This window comes from Scleropages formosus, chromosome 2, assembly GCF_900964775.1.
Source record: "Scleropages formosus chromosome 2, fSclFor1.1, whole genome shotgun sequence".
Taxonomy (NCBI): domain Eukaryota; kingdom Metazoa; phylum Chordata; class Actinopteri; order Osteoglossiformes; family Osteoglossidae; genus Scleropages; species Scleropages formosus.
The window spans coordinates 24,217,721-24,236,564 of NC_041807.1; the positions used below are offsets into that span (position 1 = coordinate 24,217,721).

General features: G+C 42.0%; 1 protein-coding gene across 6 annotated transcripts in view; it reads left to right on the plus strand.

The window, feature by feature from the left end:
• LOC108940239 (membrane-associated guanylate kinase, WW and PDZ domain-containing protein 1-like) overlaps positions 1-18,844 on the plus strand; it is a 102,252-nt gene that overhangs the window by 56,908 nt on the left and 26,500 nt on the right. For 4 of the 6 annotated variants that reach the window (XM_029248323.1, XM_029248330.1, XM_029248331.1 and 1 more), the window contains exons 3-7: positions 12,448-12,567; positions 13,555-13,752; positions 15,892-16,108; positions 17,247-17,329; positions 18,203-18,238. In XM_029248323.1, the coding sequence (XP_029104156.1) occupies positions 12,448-12,567; positions 13,555-13,752; positions 15,892-16,108; positions 17,247-17,329; positions 18,203-18,238 (654 nt within the window). The remainder of the gene's footprint in view (positions 1-12,447; positions 12,568-13,554; positions 13,753-15,891; positions 16,109-17,246; positions 17,330-18,202; positions 18,239-18,844) is intronic. The other 2 variants (XM_029248324.1, XM_029248333.1) reach the window with 1 other exon arrangement.

Sequence of the window (18,844 nt, forward strand, 5' to 3'; positions counted from 1 at the left end):
CCAGTATCCAGAACCATTAAACTACCACCTGCGCCCTGTATCCAACTAGTTACTTAAGATGTTGGGATGGGATGTTAATGAAACCTGTTGCATAGCTTGTAGCCAGATGTGAACCTTGCTCCTGGATGGTTGGAGTGCTGTGGAGTATAGTTTCATGGAGCGGAGTTGTGTGGTGATGTCTGCTCGGTGTCAGAAAATTGGAGATGGTAGACCAGCATTTGACGGCCTTGTACAGCACAGGACAGGCAAAATGGGATGTTTGAGCAGCTGGTGCGCCTGAACCGAGGCCACTGATGTTAATGCACTCTGATTCCTGCTGCTCTTTTCAAAGACTGGGGAAGCTGCTACTGCACGCAGGCGGGAGAGGGAGCGTGAGAGGGAGCCAAATGAGTAGTAGTCTGGTGCTTCTGATACTACAAAGTACATCCAGGACAACCAGCCTCATGCTGCTGTGGAGCAACATTGCATGAGTGTTTCTGAGGTCTTGATCTGTCCGTACGTATGTGTGCATTCACACATGTGTTTTCAGGCTCCTGGAGAGGCTATTTAATACAGTATTCCAGTTATGTAATTGTTTTTCGTATCACTGGGGATTCCAGCTCATTGCATCTTTCTCTTTCTGTGGGCTTTTGCCATGTGGTGGAAGCAACATGAAATGTCATTTCCTATCACATATGCACATGTTCAGTGTTGGTCGGTCTCTACTTAGATTGAGTAGACTTAGGGAAGGATAGGAACACCTGTAGGTAGATATTTTATGTCATAAGGAGTGCATCTGAAAAGTGTAGAAGAACATCTCCAGTCACCCTCTTCTCCAGAAATGACTCCTGCATACAAATACCCCAGGATACTCAAGGACACACATCCGCAGAGAGAGCTGTCAAGAGGAGCAGAGGTGAATAACCTACTTACTCTTCCTTAGATTGCTTATTTAGGTGATACAAGGAGAAGAGATGAGTAACATGTGTTCCTGATTGGAATACAGTGTAAATATACTATATAAAACATTTAAATCCACGCTATGATGCAAATGTGATGGAGCAAAAAAGTAGAGACAAGAGCATGATGGAATTCTTGTGCCATGTTTGAGTTCCATCAGGATTAATGCTGAGGGCAACAGCAAGGAAAAACTAAACCTCTACCGCTGTCATGGCTCTATAGAGAAGATACTGTACATTTTAGCAAAAGCTCTGAGCTCTGTCTCTTATTAATTTCACACAAGGGTTTCACATGTGAGGTAATTGCTAAGGAGATAAGTAAGCATTTACAGCTGGGTGGTGTAATTTGCAAAATATGGCATGTAGCTAAGAAGAGGGAGCTGTTAGCACTGCTGCTCTCTGCGGATAAACAGGAGGCCCAGCGTTATCGTCGTTCTGCAAACAGGGATGCAATTGTATTATTTTAACATGTTGAGAAATGAGCAGGCTGCAGCCGGGCTCTCGGAAGCAGTGAGGCGAATCCCGCTCTGTCTTACGCCGTGCCGTCATTGTCCTCCCCCAGCCCCCTAAATACGAGATTGAGGGAAACGTACTCGTTCATGTTATTCCTTTGCTTCATCGGTATTCAGTGCAGACCCTACTACCTCCAGGTTACAAAGGCGGGAAGAGAAAAGGCCTTAAACAGGCTGGCATATTTAAATATGAAATGCATGCAGTTTGCCTGACTCTAATATTATCATGCGAATTTTGTTGCGTTTTCACTCTTGTTTAGTAGCTTTGCTGCAGGCCAGACTTAAAATGTCGTAAGAGCTACAAAAATGCACCTTACATATTTCGCACTGAACTGAGCAATGTGTTCCTTTCAAGGTGACCCTTTACTAAGAGACTATTGGGTGTTTTTGCTACCTGTGAATCATAGGAGCCTTGTGTTTGGAAATATCCAACACATACTGTACATATACAGTATGCTTGGTAGGCGTGAAGCATACAAACCTGTTTAATGCTTCTTTAATATCTGTGCACACAGAAGCCATTCAAACAGCTCTGTTATCAGGCAGCATAGTGGACATTTCAGAGGAAACCATTTGGTTTTTATGTATGATTGATTGATGATACTGATAGAAAACACAGCTTTACACTTAGTGCGAACTTAGACGTCTATTTAAAATCCCTAAACTTAAGGTTTATTTGCTCGTATTTGAAAGTAATCATTTTACAATTACTCACAGAAGACTGTAATAGAAATTTTGTGTGTGTAGATTGATATAGTTGTCAAAAGTCATTTGTAAGTCCATCTTTAAATGTAAACATGTACAGACCTAAACGCTTGGAAGGATAAAGGCGAAGAATATTTTTGTCAGAATCACATATTATTTATTAATTATATTTGTCGAAATTCATTGATATCCCTTTTTAGTTATAGCCGATCACGTTTGTATAACTGGTTGCATTAACATTAACTTGTTCCCTGCCAAAATGTATTATTATACCAGTGCTAAGACCGTGCCAGGTTTTCACAAACATCATGTGTGGGGTTCAATTCAAGGCTTAAAGATTAAATTATTGATACATTTTATGTGATTTGACTTTATTTTATATAAGGTTTTTGTGATATTATTAGCAACATTAAAAATATTTTTTAATCTGTAAAAATTTCAAAGCCAGTCAAATACTTCTGAATTCATTTGGAATATATCAAGTTATTTAAAAATACAATGATCTAAATATACTTCATAACCTGCTTTTTCAATTTAGTATTTTTTCAAAAATAGCTTATGCTTGGGCTGCAAACAGCTTAGTGGTTAAGGATATGGACTTTACTTGATGATCCTCCCTCTTTACTTCTACTGCACTTCTGAAAAAGTTAGTTACTCTTGATTCGAGTGGAAATATCCTGCAGTATGAATGGAAAACATGCTGAGTTGATCTGGATAGAATTGTCAGTTGAGCAAGAAAATAATTGTTGAATTGTTCAATATTTTAAAAAAGAAAAAAAAAACTTATCACCTTTCAGAGGTCAGGTGAGGGGGAAAGAAGGATGTCCCAGCATGTGCACCTTCTATATATTTTCAGGAAAAATAAATAAAATCTATACACACACACACACACACACACACACACACACACACACACACACTTTCAGAACCGCTTGTCCCTTACGGGGTCACGGGGAACCGGAGCCTAACCCGGCAACACAGGGCGTAAGGCCGGAGGGGGAGGGGACACACCCAGGACGGGACGCCAGTCCGCCGCAAGGCACCCCAAGCGGGATTCAAACCCCAGACCCACTGGAGAAGTAGGACTGTGGTCCAACCCACTGCGCCACCGCACCCCCCATCTATAGACATTGTAAAAAAATAAAAATTATACAGCAAGATCTTGAAGGGGTGAATTGTTGAATGGAGGTATTGGACTGGAAAAGTTTGAAACCACCACTGTTAGTTTCATGATTTCAAAACTATTTAATGTTGATGCAGTTAGATGGTAATCAGGACTACAGATAGTGTACTGTTTAGAATCATTGCCTTGAAATTGAAAGGTCTTAGGTCTGAATGCCACTCTTGCTCTAATACCCTTGAGCAAGGTACTTAGCCTGAATTATTCCAGGAAATAGATGTATAATTAGGTGAATATTTTTAAGTAGCTTCTTTCACAATCCTAATATTTCGAGTCACCGACTAAAGACATCAGCTACGTAAATAACTGAAATAAAAATAAACCTTTGGCACTGACAGATATTTGGTTCAGATGGCCGTTCCTCTGTGACAAAATGTACCTTTCAGTAAAAACCGAGTTGACAGGCTCTTCTTCAAAGCTGCTGAGATCTATAGAAGTGGGCTGAACGGGCAAGGCTTTGGTTTATACCCAAATTTGCTCTTTTATACTGGGTGGGGATTTACATTTTCAAACAGATTTGAGGGAAACACAGAAAACCATTTTATAATTTTGTATTTGAACCAAAATTTATCTTTCTAGAGACTTGGACTGGATTGTAAAAGACACAACTTCAGCAATATCTTTGTATTAAATCGTCGTGTTCCCTAAACCCTGAAATCTGTAGCCGAAGATAAGGGACCTAAATTTGATCTTCTGCTCCTCAAAGCAGTTCAGTCATTTGCACTTTTCGAAACTTTGCTGTGTTTGCCTCATAGTGTGCACACCTTCACTCTAGGGTTACCATCATCTTTGACTGTCCCAGCACAGAATGTCAGATTTCAGCGAGGTTATGTGATCCTGTGATAGGGTTAAACCAAATAAAATCTGAGACAAAGAAAGTGTTTGCATTTTTATAATGGATTAGCACACTTCAGAACTCCTTATTGCACAAGCAAGTGTTTAGCAATGAATCATTCATTTTCCCCAGGCTTATATGTTTCCTACAAATGCCGAATATAAATTTTGAGCATGGTGGCAGTCCTTGGAACACACCTCACTGTCACTGTGGTGGATAATTTGCGAGATCAGAAATGTATTTAAATAGAATGATGGAAAATCATTTCAATAAGCATATGGGAATAAAAAAATGCTTGAAAGCATGTATAGAAGCACCTTTGTATCCAAGTGTAACAGTGTTAGCACAGAAAAGTTAGACAAAAGAGAGAATATCATGTATTTAGAAATGTAAAATTATGTCGACCCCTTTTTCCTTTAAAATTGAAAACATTATCATTTATCTTCAACCCATTTGCTGAGTTATATGGGTGTGCTTTTGAAAAGCTGTGTCACAGTAAAATTTATACTACTATAAAGCTGAACTCTGCATAGCTGAAGGATTTATGACATTTCCAAACCCTTGACCTTTTCTTACATTCTATGAATGCAGTCTGTGTTTTGTGTGGGTATATCAAGTGACAAAATGCCAAAATTCAGTCTTTTTTTTGACAGTATATCTTGGCATATGGCATTTTGCACAATGTTTGAAGGCCACATGCAGAGTTGCTCATAACAAGAAGGTAATGACAAGCTAGTTAGGGAATTTCTCTTTGCAAATTTTAAACCATACGTGCCTCTATTCAGCCGCTACTCCGGCATTATTTTTGCTTGCTTGTGTATCTTATAATATTATTTTAAAAAAAAAAGAGGAAAAATTTGGTCGGAGGGTATCAGGATTTGTCAATCCTGTGTCTTATACACCTACTCGAACGATGAACCTCGGTGCAGCAAGTGGTAGGTAACAAACTAGGTTTGCTTGAGACTTTCATGTCTGCAGCTATGTCTCCTTCTCTTAATGTAATGCATAAATTGTACTTTTGCTGAGATGTACGTCGCTTTGAACAGAAGTGTCTGCTAAATTAATAAATGTAAATGTAAATCATTAGGGAGAAGGTAAATCAGTGCAAAGTTTGTCAGCTTATAGGAAGTGCAAAATTGTCTGATTGTGAGTTTGTCAGATGTGTCTTTTTTATGCATTGATTAGTTTTGATAAGTAGTTTGCTAAATCCATTCTCTATGCATTTTCATTAACCCCTTATCTTGATCAGGGTCACAGTAGTCCAGAGCTAATCCCAGACTCACTGAGCATAAGGCTGGGGTACACCCTGGACACAACACCAGTCTATCGTAGGATAAACACATATATGCACGTGCTCACCTGTTTACACACTACAGGCAGTTTAGCGTAATCAGTCAACCTGAACTACATGTCTTTGGAGTGTAAAAGGAAACCAGAGCACCCAGAGGAAACAAACAAAGACACGGGGAGAACATGCAAAGTCCATACATACTTATCCAGATTCAAACCTATGCCTGAACAGCTCAGGTGCTGTGAGGTGGCAGTGCTACTTGCTGCAGGACCGTGCCACCCATTATTTGCTAAATGATAGATTTTTAAAAAATTTAATATTTGATGACCCTTCAATGGACTGAAAATCTATCTTGGGCATACTGCCCTCAGCATTGCGCCAAAGATTCCGGAATAGGCTCTGGACTACCGTGACCCTGCTCAGAACAAGTGGTTCATGAAATGGGATACCTCTATGGATATCTGATGGTACTGTTTTGGGATGGTATCGTTGTAAGTTATGGTGGTACCTCATAGTTTGGTTTGGTTCAAATCCTGCTCAGGGTTTGTGGAGTTTGCATGTTGTTGCAATCCAGAGACATGCACAGAACAATGTAATGGTAAACCACTTATCTTAAATACCTTTCAAGTGGTCACCATGAACAGAATTCCAGTCAGCTGCCTTTTCCCTACTCTACTGCATGATTATTAAAAATGAAATTCAAGATGTGAAGTAATGAAAGGTCAACAGAGGACTCAACATGTGTTTTTGTTGGTTGACGCTTATCGACAGTGCATACTTTTTGTACACCTGTGGACTCGTGGAACAATGGATAAAACACATGGCTTGCTCATTAACTACTTTTGACCAGCTGTCCAAGTCAGGATTGTGGTGGTCCATAGTCTACTCCTGAAGCACTAGACACAAGGGTAGTCAGGGTGTGCACTGGATGGGATGTCAATCCATCTCAGGGTAGCCACACATTCACTCACAGTCACACACTAGGTGTAATTTACAGTTGCTAGTCACCTGAAAAATCAAGTTGTGTCTCTTTTCCTAGTTGGACTTTCATTTGAGGTGCAAAAAAGTGATGCACTTGTTCAAGTAAGAACCACTTATCTACAGTGCTGCTTGAAAATAAGTGAACCCTAGAGTGATGGTCATTATTCTTGTATAAAATCTTAAACATTAAAATGAACTTACAAAGTGAATAAATGATTATGATTTACACACCTGATTCTGTTTACCTTCTTGGTTTAACTAATCAAACTTGGGGTTCATTTATTTTTGCACCTGCACTACTTCTGTTTTTCTGCTACACACAATTTCCTCGAAAGCAACATACGGAATTGCTCATTACACACCTATTATGTCATATGAGAAAGACTGATTCTCACTAAATAGCAATTTTGTGATAAAACTAAGGGACTTAAGGGGTTCGCATTCTCTGAAGCAGCACGGTACTTGACAGAGCAACTTGGAGTAGTGTTTCGGAGCGTTTGAGCGATTGCTGCACCTGATGGTTGTTTTTAACGTTCTGAGACACTCATGTACCACTGAACACCAAACTTCATTTGTATGAATCTATGGATTGGATTGGAAATGGTGTTTATTTGAAAGGCAGTTCATGGGGTGGTAGTAATGATCATTCATTTCAGAAGTGTTGTATTGCAAAAGGGAGGGGAGTAGGAAGTGAGGCCACGATCAGGTCCAGATGCCATTGGGAAGATGATGCTTTTAATAATAATAGTTTAATATTTTAGCAGCTAATTTTTCCCTGATAATTTCAGATATTTTTGCATTATAACCAAAGGCAATCTTTGTTATTTCATTCTTTTCTTGAGGGCTTCTGTAGTTGTAAGCCAGAACAGAATGGGAAATAAGCTTTTATAAATATTATTAGGCAAACCACTGCCAGTGTAGTATTTGGCAGAGACAGCCAGTGGTGGCACATGATGAGTCAAAAGGTAAACTTAAGCATTACCATCTTCCTAAAATTTATTCTCCACAGTGTTTACGGAAGCACAATTTCTTCTTGCAAGTGTGAAAACCGTACAGTTTATTTTATTAATCGTTAATGATTCATATGTCTTCAGCTGGAGAACAACATCAATAACCATTTATGTTCCTAAATAGACACTCTTACAGTAGGCCCACTCAACCATAAAAATGTGGCAGCAAATAGAAAATTCTTGGTGTATGTTTTGATTTGCCACATTTGTACTTATTTCTCCTGATTACCTCACTTTGCTTGACTCATATGCTAATTTTACCAATAGGCAACTTGCAGTCAGCTTCATGCAAATGTCAACAAGACCCTCTTTGGGTCGCAACATGCACACATATATAAACACTTTCTCACACACACACAATGGCTGAAACCACTTGCCCCGAGCAGGGTCGCAGCAAACCGGACCCTAACCCCGCAGCACAGGGCTCAAGGTTGGAAGGTGAGGGGACACACCCAGGATGGGATCCCAGTCCATCACAAGGCACCCCAAGCAGGACTTGAACCCCAGACCCACCAGAGAGCACTCCTCAGCTAAAACCGCTGCACCACCATGCCCCTAAACACTCACAGAACTGTCATATCATTCCACATGTTAACAAGGTAGGTAAATCTGCAGATATGACATCCATGGCTTCATCTCTTCATTTCAGCAAATGCCTTTTTGTATGGATGCTGAAAGGCAGTAATACTCAGGCCAGGGTCATTAGAGTAGAGACTACATGAAATCATCAGTCAAGTGGTCACAAGGTGCACATGACCTATGAATATGTCAATAAATGGTTATATTACTCTGTTGTCTTGTGAACGGATTCTTAATTGTTGGGAGCCTTGTGTGTGTTCCTCTCTGCTAAGATTAAGCTGGAAGAAAGCCGAGCCATTGTTGCTGTGGGTTAAGAATATGCATTCATATTCTCTGCATAGCTGACATCACTGGGGCATTGTGTTGTCTAAGAATGTACTGTTCCATTTGGAAGTCCAGTCTCAAAATGGAATCTGCTCAGCGTCTTAACTTTGCACTGTTTTTGTTATTAAACAGTATAATCTGCGTTTGTTCTCTCACTTCGAAACAATGATTTTTTTTTTTTCCTTAACTTCGCTCTGTTGATTCTGAAAACTGTGTTCGCTCACTAAGAAGAGCTAATTGAACTTAACACTTCCTACAAAGAGTTTCTTTAAAAAAAAAAAAAAAAAGTTTTCTGGCAAATACAGTATAACATTTGGCCATTTGAGTTTTTTCTCTATGTACTGCATGGCACTGACAATGTAGGCTTTTTTCAGTGACAGGATGATGGCGTATGTGTCTGTGTAAATTGTGGGACAGCTGGGTCTACTGCACATTCTTGTCTAAGGCAACTTACAGATTTGAACCTCACTTTTAAATAACTGAGCATTTTCTGGGGCAATTCAAGTTAGCTACCTTTTCAGTGGTCTGTCAGCAGTGCCAGAATCCAGTGTTTGAACCAGAAACCCTTTGCTGCCCAGCTCCAGTGTCTATAACTGTTGATACAAAAGAAATTTTAATAGATTGATACTTCAAATAGATTTTAGATTTTTCCCCTTGTGGCCTAACTGTTCACTGTTGCCATAAAACACCGGAGATTACTATAACTTATAATTTTTACTCGCTTTCTGTCTGGGCACCTTTTCTAGAGGTGATATTGACAGCCACAGGCAACACGTCCCAGCCAGTGTCCACCGGATTCTAACACACCTCCTTTACTTAAACGCTACATGTCTGATGCGTTTTGGCGCTGGCGTTCCTGTTCCATGCAGTCACCAGCAGCAAGAGTAACTGAAATGTACTCCATGACACGAGAGAAAGCTCGAGAGCGCACTTAGAAGCAGGCAACGATGAGGTTGACTTGTCTTTCATGAGGCATGTGTTTAAAGTTGCTTGTGTTCTCTTGCAAATGGTGATGTTGCATTAGTCAAGGCCTTTTCTGATATTAATGGTACTCCTCCAGCCATGCTCCCCAAGGAAATTTAAAACACATATTATAAAATGTTTATTTTGGTTTATAAAAAAAACAGTCTGTGGAGTTTCTGGATAAAGTAGGTTTATGTGACATAATTTAAAATCATTTAATGCTTGATAAAAATTTTACTTGGTTCTTCAGAACTCATGGATTGTGATCTCAACATTTTAAAATGCAAATTCTTCCATTTTTTTATGCATCCTATATATATTATATATATCCCACTCTCTGCCAGGTATGGGGTTCAAGTCCTGCTTGGGGTGCCTTGCGATGGACTGGCATCCCATCTAGGGTTTGTCTCCTCACCCTCCAGCCTTGCGCCCTGTTGTTGCCAGGTTAGGCTCTGGTTCTCTGCGATCCTGCTTGGGACAAGCGGTTTCAGACTCTGTGTGTGTGTGTATATATCCAATATTACAGACCTTAGAATTTTCTTGCTACTCTTCTGGCGCAAACTTGCAAATGGAAGGGCAATAGTACATTGGTATTAGTGAATTTTTATAAGACCATTTAAGTTAAGCCTAGGGGAAACTGTCTGCTGAATTGTATCAGAACAATGGATAAAAATAAGTTCCTTGCAACATGTCGTTGCATCTGGTGATTCAGTGTTGTGAATATCACCTGAAGGCTACTAAAGATTTTTAAACACAGCTGTGAGTCTTTCGTGGACAATATGTGTGTATTCAAGACTGTCTTTTAGGCATAGCACAGGTTATAAATCTGGAGGACCGGCATATGAATTCACGTTTTTATTTCATTCATGTGTAAACAAAAATAAAATAAGAGGTAAAGAGGGAGAGAAAATAATATTCCAGTGTTTGGCTAATAAAAGTTTCATATTCCCTGATTGAACAACAAACACACACACACATTTTCAGAACCGCTTGTCCCATACGGGGTCATGGGGAACCGGAGCCTACCCGGCAACAGAGGGCGTAAGGCCGGAGGGGGAAGGGGACACACCCAGGACGGGACGCCAGTCCGCCGCAAGGCACCCCAAGCGGGACTTGAACCCCAGACCCACCGGAGAGCAGGACTGCGGTCCAACCCACTGCGCCACCGCACCCCCTCTGAACAATAAACACACACACACACATTTTCAGAACCGCTTGTCCCATACGGGGTCACGGGGAACCGGAGCCTACCCGGCAACACAGGGCGTAAGGCCGGAGGGGGAAGGGGACACACCCAGGACGGGACGCCAGTCCGTCGCAAGGCACCCCAAGCGGGACTTGAACCCCAGACCCACCGGAGAGCAGGACTGCGGTCCAACCCACTGCGCCACCGCACCCCCTCTGAACAATAAACATTAAAAAAAAAAAAAATCCCAAAAGCTCTGATGTTTCTTATGTTGTTGAAGCATTATTTATAACCAGTGATGACACTTCACTTCTTGAAAAACAAAAACCTTTTCTGTGAATGTTAATCTCTGGCTGGCACATTGTTTGGTGAAATAAACATAAGGTGCCATTCCAATACAAGCATTTTCCATCTATATCCATCCAAACCTTGTTGAACACTGCCACCCGAAAAAATCTTGTTTGCATAATAACACGCCTCTGGCAGCTTGCACCACAAGTCGTTGCCATCTTTGAATGCTGCGCTTATCCCAAGAAATGCCCACCCCCCATCCTTCTGCTTAGAAAGTGACTGACCCCTCCCTTGCTTTCAATACTTTTTCCCATGCTTTTGAGTTTTCAAATGTCTGTATAAATTCTGCTCAGAGCCCCGTTTCTTAGTGAAGCACAGCTGTGCACCGCAGGCTCAAACTAGCGCTGTCTGTTGCCTCTTATGAAGTCCAAAATTAAAATGTAAATTTTGAACATTTTACAGTCAGTTATGTTATCTTGCTCCCTTGCTGGTGTTTTTATCCAGTGGGACTTGCCCATTTGTAGGTATTTTAGTAGTGAAATTCTGTCTGCTGACAGTACAACAGCAGGACTCCTTCTGGGACTTGAACCAAAAACTTTACATTCAACTGATCCACATCCTTGTCCACCAAGCTATATGGCGCCGTCGCGTCTTTCGTAGTTGTGACACATCAGCTGTAAACAGCCTGTCCTGTGAAATTGACACGTTGTACAGTAACCTTATTTTGGTCGGCACTGGGGTTGAGGATGAGACAGGATGCAGGGCTCCCTCCTCACATTAATTACAATCAGCATGGTGTTAACGGCTACCCTTTCCCATCCTGCAGCGGGATTCTTAAATGTTGGAATTTACACCACTTGTCAGTCTGCCGGGAAACATTAGCACTTTCACCAACACAGCGATTTACGAGCCAGATGGCGAAACAGACGCAAACGCGCATAATGTCGTTTTTGTCGTGTCTGGCAAGTTTGTCTGCTCACATTGTGGCACCGAAGCTGGCGCTCGAGTCTTCGGCGACTCGGTGCTAGCAGTGTCACCGTTTAACGTGATCCGCCTCCCGGAACACCGAGCGGCGTTCGCGAGCAGGGATCGCCGAGTGATGGCTTCATTCTCTCCGCAGGTGAAGCCGAGCTTCCGTATTTACACCTGGACGACTTTGTGCTTGGCAGGAAAGCCCCAGTGCGAGGCAGCGGCGTTAATTTCCTGCTGTTTGAGTTATTAGCACACCGAATGGCCTGTTGTTGTACCACCTTAACGTGAGGCAGAGATAAGGCACAATTTCAATTTATTTCTCCTGTTAAGTAAACAGTAGAATCGCATCATTTATGAAACGGACATTTACACTTATTCATTTAGCTGAAGATTTCCTCTAAAGCAACGTACAGTGTTAAGCTACCTACAGTTTTCACTCATTTAAACTGCCGGGTAATTTTTTACTCAAGTAATCTAAGGTCAGTTCCTTGATCAAACCACAGGAGAGAAGAAATCAGGCCTGTGACCTCTGAGTCCAAAGTGGCGTCTCTAACCGTTAGGCCACCTGCTGCCCCATATTGTGGCATATTTGCAACCATTAGTTGGTGTAATTTTCCAGTGATGGTCAGCAAGTGAATGGTTGATAGAAACCCTGCAATTCTCCCTGCCTCTGTCCCCAGGTACAACCCGTCCTCCTCGAGACGGCGAACTCCCAGGAGTCGATTACAACTTCCTATCAGTGGAGGACTTCTTAAACCTTGAGAAAAGTGGCACTCTTCTCGAAATAGGAACATATGAAGGTAATTTGTATTATAAAGGAAGCTGCATTTTTTCTTCATCCCTGCCCGTGGTTGAATGTGCCTTTAAAGCTAGATGTGCTTTATGCAAAGTTTAAAAAGTACCAATGAAAAGTGTGAGCGCACCTGGGCATCCTGGACGAAACTCGTGTGGGATGAACTGGACAGAGAGTGAAGGTGAAGCGACCCACGGGTGCCCAGCATTTCTGGGAACTGCTCCAGAAGAGCCGAGAAGACATAGCAGCTCATTTCCTGACCAAACTTGTTAATTGACTGCCCTGCGGGTCCAGCCTCCACAATGTGTACTCAAACTTTGGACCAGTACTGTATGTCTTTCCTGTAAGTGTGCCTTAACCTCAGTGAAGGAACAAGTATAGGACATACTGTGGTATCACATGGCACGCAGCTGGGGGGCACCGAGTGTGCTTCAGTCAGCGTTCCAGTTGTCCCTGTAGAGCAGCAGTGAACAGGTTCACTTCATCTTTAAGTGCCTGAAAATCTGACTGTTTAATAGCTTTCAAGCTTGCAGGCGTCTCTTTTGGGTTTCTTTTCAGCAGTGCAATAACCACGATATCTTAGCTTCCAAAGTAGTAATGGCTTTAGGTGTTAATATATGGGGCTGTACAAAATTATTTTCTATTTTCACTGGGAGAAAATTAATGGTTGCTGTTCATAGTAAAAATCATTAAACCAAGGAGCTAGAAAAGCTGTTCATTGAAATTCATTAGGTGTTTTTTCTCCCTCGCAATGAACACATTGTGCATGTCAATGTTGCAGAAAAGTCGACCCACCCCCCCTTTAACTGAAAATGGAATTGTTAGAAACAAAAAACAACCTTGGACTGTACTGAAAGCAAACATTCACAGACTATACTTACAAGAGAAACTTACATCTCCTCCTTCCCACTGTGAATATAGGGTCTTATTTATGAAGATTATGTTGCTTGCTTGTGCGTTTTTGAAACGTGCTAATGTCCCCCCTGTTGCCTAGGCAACTATTATGGAACACCCAAGCCGCCAAGCCAACCCCCCTGTGGGACAGTGATTACCGGCGATGCTTTGCATGGCGGCTCACAGCAGTCCACCCCGAAGCACACCAAGTCGTACAATGACATGCAAGATGCTCGAGTAGTGTCTGCGAAACACGAGGATGACGGCGAGGTTCCTGAAATGAACAACAGCCTTACAGGTAATGGCAGCCTGGGAAAACCTGCGTCGGGCGTCGCGGATGCTGTGTGTCTCGTGCTTACATCATGTCTTTGTGCTGATTTTTCTCCTTTTTCCTTTGTGATTCCCAAATAATGGCGCCATCTGGCTGTGGGGTGGGGTGCGCGCGTTCTCGGAGTCGAAGAACGGCCTTAGTTTACATTTACATTTATTCATTTAGAAGACGCTTTTCTGCAAAGCAACGTACATCTCATAGAAAATACAATGTGTGCATCACATTAGCAGAAAGAGACTTAGATACAGACGTGTGATTCTTAAGTGCAGTTAGTTTGCTTTCCACCATATGAACCAATGTTCATCACACGAGTAGTTGTATAAAACTTTTTCTGATTATCAACGATTCCAAATCACCTTCCTAGTAATATATAATATATATATTTTTTTTTTGAGCCATGTATAAACATTTACATTACATTATAGGAGTAGCTGTGTAAAGATTTATCCAGGCATGGTCTTAAAGTCATAGTGCATGAATGTTTACACCTTATATGAATTTAAGAGATCATGGGGGAAGTGAGTGCAGAAGAGATAAGGTTTCAGACCCTTTTTAAATGAGGACAGAGATTCAGCAGTTCTGAGTGAGAGGGGGAGGTCATTCCACTACAACGGAGCCAGAACCGAGAACCTTTCATGTTTTACCTTTTTATATCGGACCGCCAAGCGGGTAGATGTGGAAGATCGTAGTGGTCTGGTTGGAGTGTAGCGGATGATCAAGTCTTGTAAATAGCTGGGAGCAGTTTTATTGATGCATTTGTAGGCCATAACCAGGGTCTTAAATGTGATCCGGGCAGCAATAGAAAGTCAATGCAGAGAAGCCAGTAGAGAAGATACATGGGAATGCTTTGGCAAGTCAAACACAACTCAGGCAGCAGCATTCTGTATCAGCTGTAGAGGTTTGATGGCAGTAGCAGGAAGGTCAGACAGGAGAGAGTTGCAGTACTCCAGAAGGGATGTCACCAGGGCCTGGACAAGTAGTTGGGCAGAGTCAGTTGTGAGGCAAAGACGAATCCTGCAGATGTTATGCAGGATGTATCTGCAGATCCAGGTTGTGTCTTCGATGTGCTGAGAGAAAGATTGACTCAAGTCTATCATCACTCCCAGACTCTTAACCGAACTCTTAGCCTTCTTTTGAGCATTCTTTCTTGTACCATCATAGTACACTTGATGAGTTGGTTTGCACAGATTGGCAGAATATGTATCAATATTTGGGAGTGACTTTTATTGGAAACACATGTAGATTGCTTAGTACCTGATTGGAGATGTGGTGATGAATCGTGAAAATCCCTTGGTATATAAAGTCTGCTTGTTTCTGCTAGACAGACTATGGGTAAGTTTCTTTTGTGAGTTCTTGGTAATTCATTATACTGGAATAAGTGTTTGGCTATAAGTAACATACTACAGCTGTTTTAAGCAGGAATGTGCAAACCACAGGTAGAGCATGTGAAATTGGGCCTGTTTCACAGATTCAATGGCCCCAGGGCTATATTTCATGTTAAAGGCATGAACATCTTGCCTAATATGTGGGAAGTTTATATAACCTGAATTTTCCACTAAGGTCAGCCCCTGCTGGCAGTCAGGTCTTTTTTTGCTGACTCTACCTGTTAGAAATTTATGTGCCCATTTTCAATTTTCTTTCATTTCCTGTCTCTAAATTTAGCAGCGGTCCAAACAGGAAGCTAGCTTGAGGCGAGACGCAGATAAATTGTGTGAGGCGCGTGCATTTCTATTTGTGTGTTTGATTAAAGGTTTAAAAAGTCTTCACCGTCTCTCAAGTCCCAAGGGATTCATTGCAGTGTCTTCCCAAATTTTGATCTCTTCTGTGAGAGGTAGTCAGAAGAGTCATCAGCATGGTCTCTTTGGTCTTAATGCTGGGAAGGTGAGGTAACCCTACAACAGGCCAGGGGACTGAAACCCAGAGAACAATACAAAATGTGCATTATACCATCAGAAGGAGAGATTTGGAGACAGATGTGATTCCTGAGTACAGTCCATTTGTCACATAGCTGCATATAGTTTTTTTTTTTTTTTTTTGAATTGTTAAACAGGTAACATAACACAGATGCTTCCTCAGTGTTCTGACATCTCTGCTGATTTTTATTAGGAGACACTAGCCAACAGGACGAGCGGGTGGCTCTGCGACTTCAGTCAACGCAAGAGAAGGCTCATTCCTACACCCTCAGAGACACCTCGACCACCACCACGGACAGCCCCCAGCAGACGCACGCCAACCTCCAGCCTCCCCAAGAGGACCTGCTCGGCCCTCTGCCTGATAACTGGGAGATGGCGTATACTGAGAATGGGGAGGTCTACTTCATTGAGTATGTAGCCTGTCCTCACTGGTGTGCTGTGACATTGAGACATTCCAGTGCAAATAAAGCACACTGAAATAGAGGATGAGGACTATCCCTAAAGCTCAGGCAGATCTGTTCCCTGAGAATTCAGCTTGGTAATAGAACTCAAAGACATTGCTCCCATTGCAATATTGAAAATAATGATAAGAATGAAGGAAATGTTTTTAAGGCCCTGTGATTTAAACAACTGACGAGTAAATCTTGGCAAAGAAGTTTTTTTTTTTTTTTCCTCCCTGACATCTGTTTAACCCCACCCTTTAACACAGAATTCCAAGCTTCTCACAAACAGTGAACCATTTCATTGAACATGTAGAACAGAGATGTCAGGTGGTCAGGGATCACAGGTGGCACATGAAATTATTCTTTCCTTCTGGTTAAAGCAATACTGGTAGCAGAAATTGCTCATTATGGCCCCGTACCAAGACTGCTGTTATACTAGATTGCTTCGAAAAAGCACAGAGCAAATTGCTGCTATACTGTACCTGGAACCAGCAGTATGCTTAAGTTCCATGAACTTGGGTTTTGCTCCTCCATCTCTCAGGCCTCAGTATATTTCAGTGCAAGTTTTGGCTGGTGTCCAAAACTCAGAATTCATGAGAATTCCATGTTTAGATATTTTATGAATATTTAACTGTTGAATAATTAAACAAGGTTGTACTATTTTCCGTACAACTTATCTAGGGCCAGGTCAGGAAAGGAAGTGACCCACCAGCAAATTGCAGCTGCTAGGACGTGGCACATTTTTGTTGACTCATGAGCATCGTATATCATATGAATTGCTTCTGAAAATCCTGTCTCGCATGTCTGTCCAGGAGCTATATAAATGAGTAATATATAAAACTGTAAAGCCTTTTCTTCAGGTGCATCTGAGCACAGCATTACACAGAGATGTGCTCTCATGCTAGGAATCGAAACAGAGGTTGTTTTCGTTTCCTCATGAGATGACACAGAAAGGTCACCCAAAGCAATGGACAGGGTCGAGCCTGAACAAGAATGTTTCCATATAAGTGTTTCCATCCTGTCTGAATAGTTATCATAACTTTAAGGACGCTTCAGATTTTCTAGGATTTTACAATAGTGTAGTGCTACTATTTTTATTTCATAGCCACAACACCAAGACAACATCCTGGATTGACCCGCGGTGTGTGGACAAGCTCCAGAAACCCCTGGAAGAATGTGAAGACGATGGTATGATGTCTTGCTCTCTTTCTGATGTGGAGCCACTGTAAATGCGTTGCCATGCTGCAGAGGCCCCCGGCTGCCCGTAGATGGTGCACTGGAACTTCAGCAGTCACACTGCGCTCCAGTTCCCATCTCAGTGCCCTTGACCAGACCGCCTCCACGGCTCACTCGATTATTTGTGTCCTCCCGCATAAATACAAGTCCCCCTCGGAGGAGAGTGCTGTCCTTCTCGAGACATTTTAAGTCTCTGTATAAACCAAGCAAAATACAGGACAGGAAGAAAACACTACAATGTTATTTAAGTGATTAATTGGAAGGGTGGCCTCTCAAGCCAGGTGCCTTTACCCAAAGCAATTTACAATGCTGGATTTCAATACCAGGCTACTTAATGAGTTCAGGGTACTTACCCTGATCAAGAGTACTGCAACAGGAGACCTTCAGACTGCCAGGCCACAAGTGTATCTAGTACACTACAAGCTGTTACTATGCGATGGATAGTGCGACATTTGCAGTAAAAAGACATACTTTTACATAAACTAACATTAGTTCACATAGCGCATTAAAGACTAGACACAACCGAAGTGCATTCAGAGCGCGTGACTCAGCCGATACGCGCATTTCCACGGCTTGAATACAGATTCCATGAATGGAGACCCCTGCTGGACAATAAGTGATGAGCTCTGCCCTGTATCCCTCGTGATAGTATCCCAGTATGTTCAGTCAGGGCTGCTCTTTATCCTTTGTCTGCCGTGAACTTGTGTTGCTTTGTGTTGGCCAAAGAGCTCTCAGATATTTCACTGAAATATCTCTCCTTCTCTCTTCCTCTTCTTTCTGCGTCTTCATCTCTGTTACACATTTGCTCTCTTCCCCTTGGAGAAGAAGGGGTACATACTGAAGAACCGGACAGTGAGCTTGGTAGGACTCACCTCTCTGTAGACAGCACCCTCACGTTCTGGACGAACACATGTGCTCCTTTGGGCTATCTTTTGGCTGTTTGATATTTAGCCTCTTTATTTTCTTATGTATATTTCATTTGTCTTGTGTATGTCAGTCTGGTGCTACTGTGTAGCTACTTCCTACCATATCGTTGCACGTTGCTTTTTAAGAGCTATTTTCTGCATTACTTTACCCATTGTGATTTCCCCCCTCTCCAGAGAGAGCAAATAGTTTGGTTGTATATGGCTTACTAGTTCACACATGCTGATCAGCTCATGGTTCCCTTTAGAACGACTGCTCAGACTTTTCACAAGCCATAAGTGTTCTCCACGTACTGCTGAAACAGAATAAAACCGATCGGTCTAAAGTGCTGATCGTGAACAGGACTCAGCACAGTTAATATACAGTTACTATGTCACATGAGTGTTTGAGAAAACTGGAGTAATTAAAATAGGTAGGGGAAAAACTAAACAAAGTGCCAGAGGTCTTAATGGCTGCGCGTGCCCATCTCGCCAGCTTCACTTGTTAGCTTTGTGCTGGAAGTAGGATTCATAACCTGCCCAGAGGTCTGAAATCTGGCAGTGG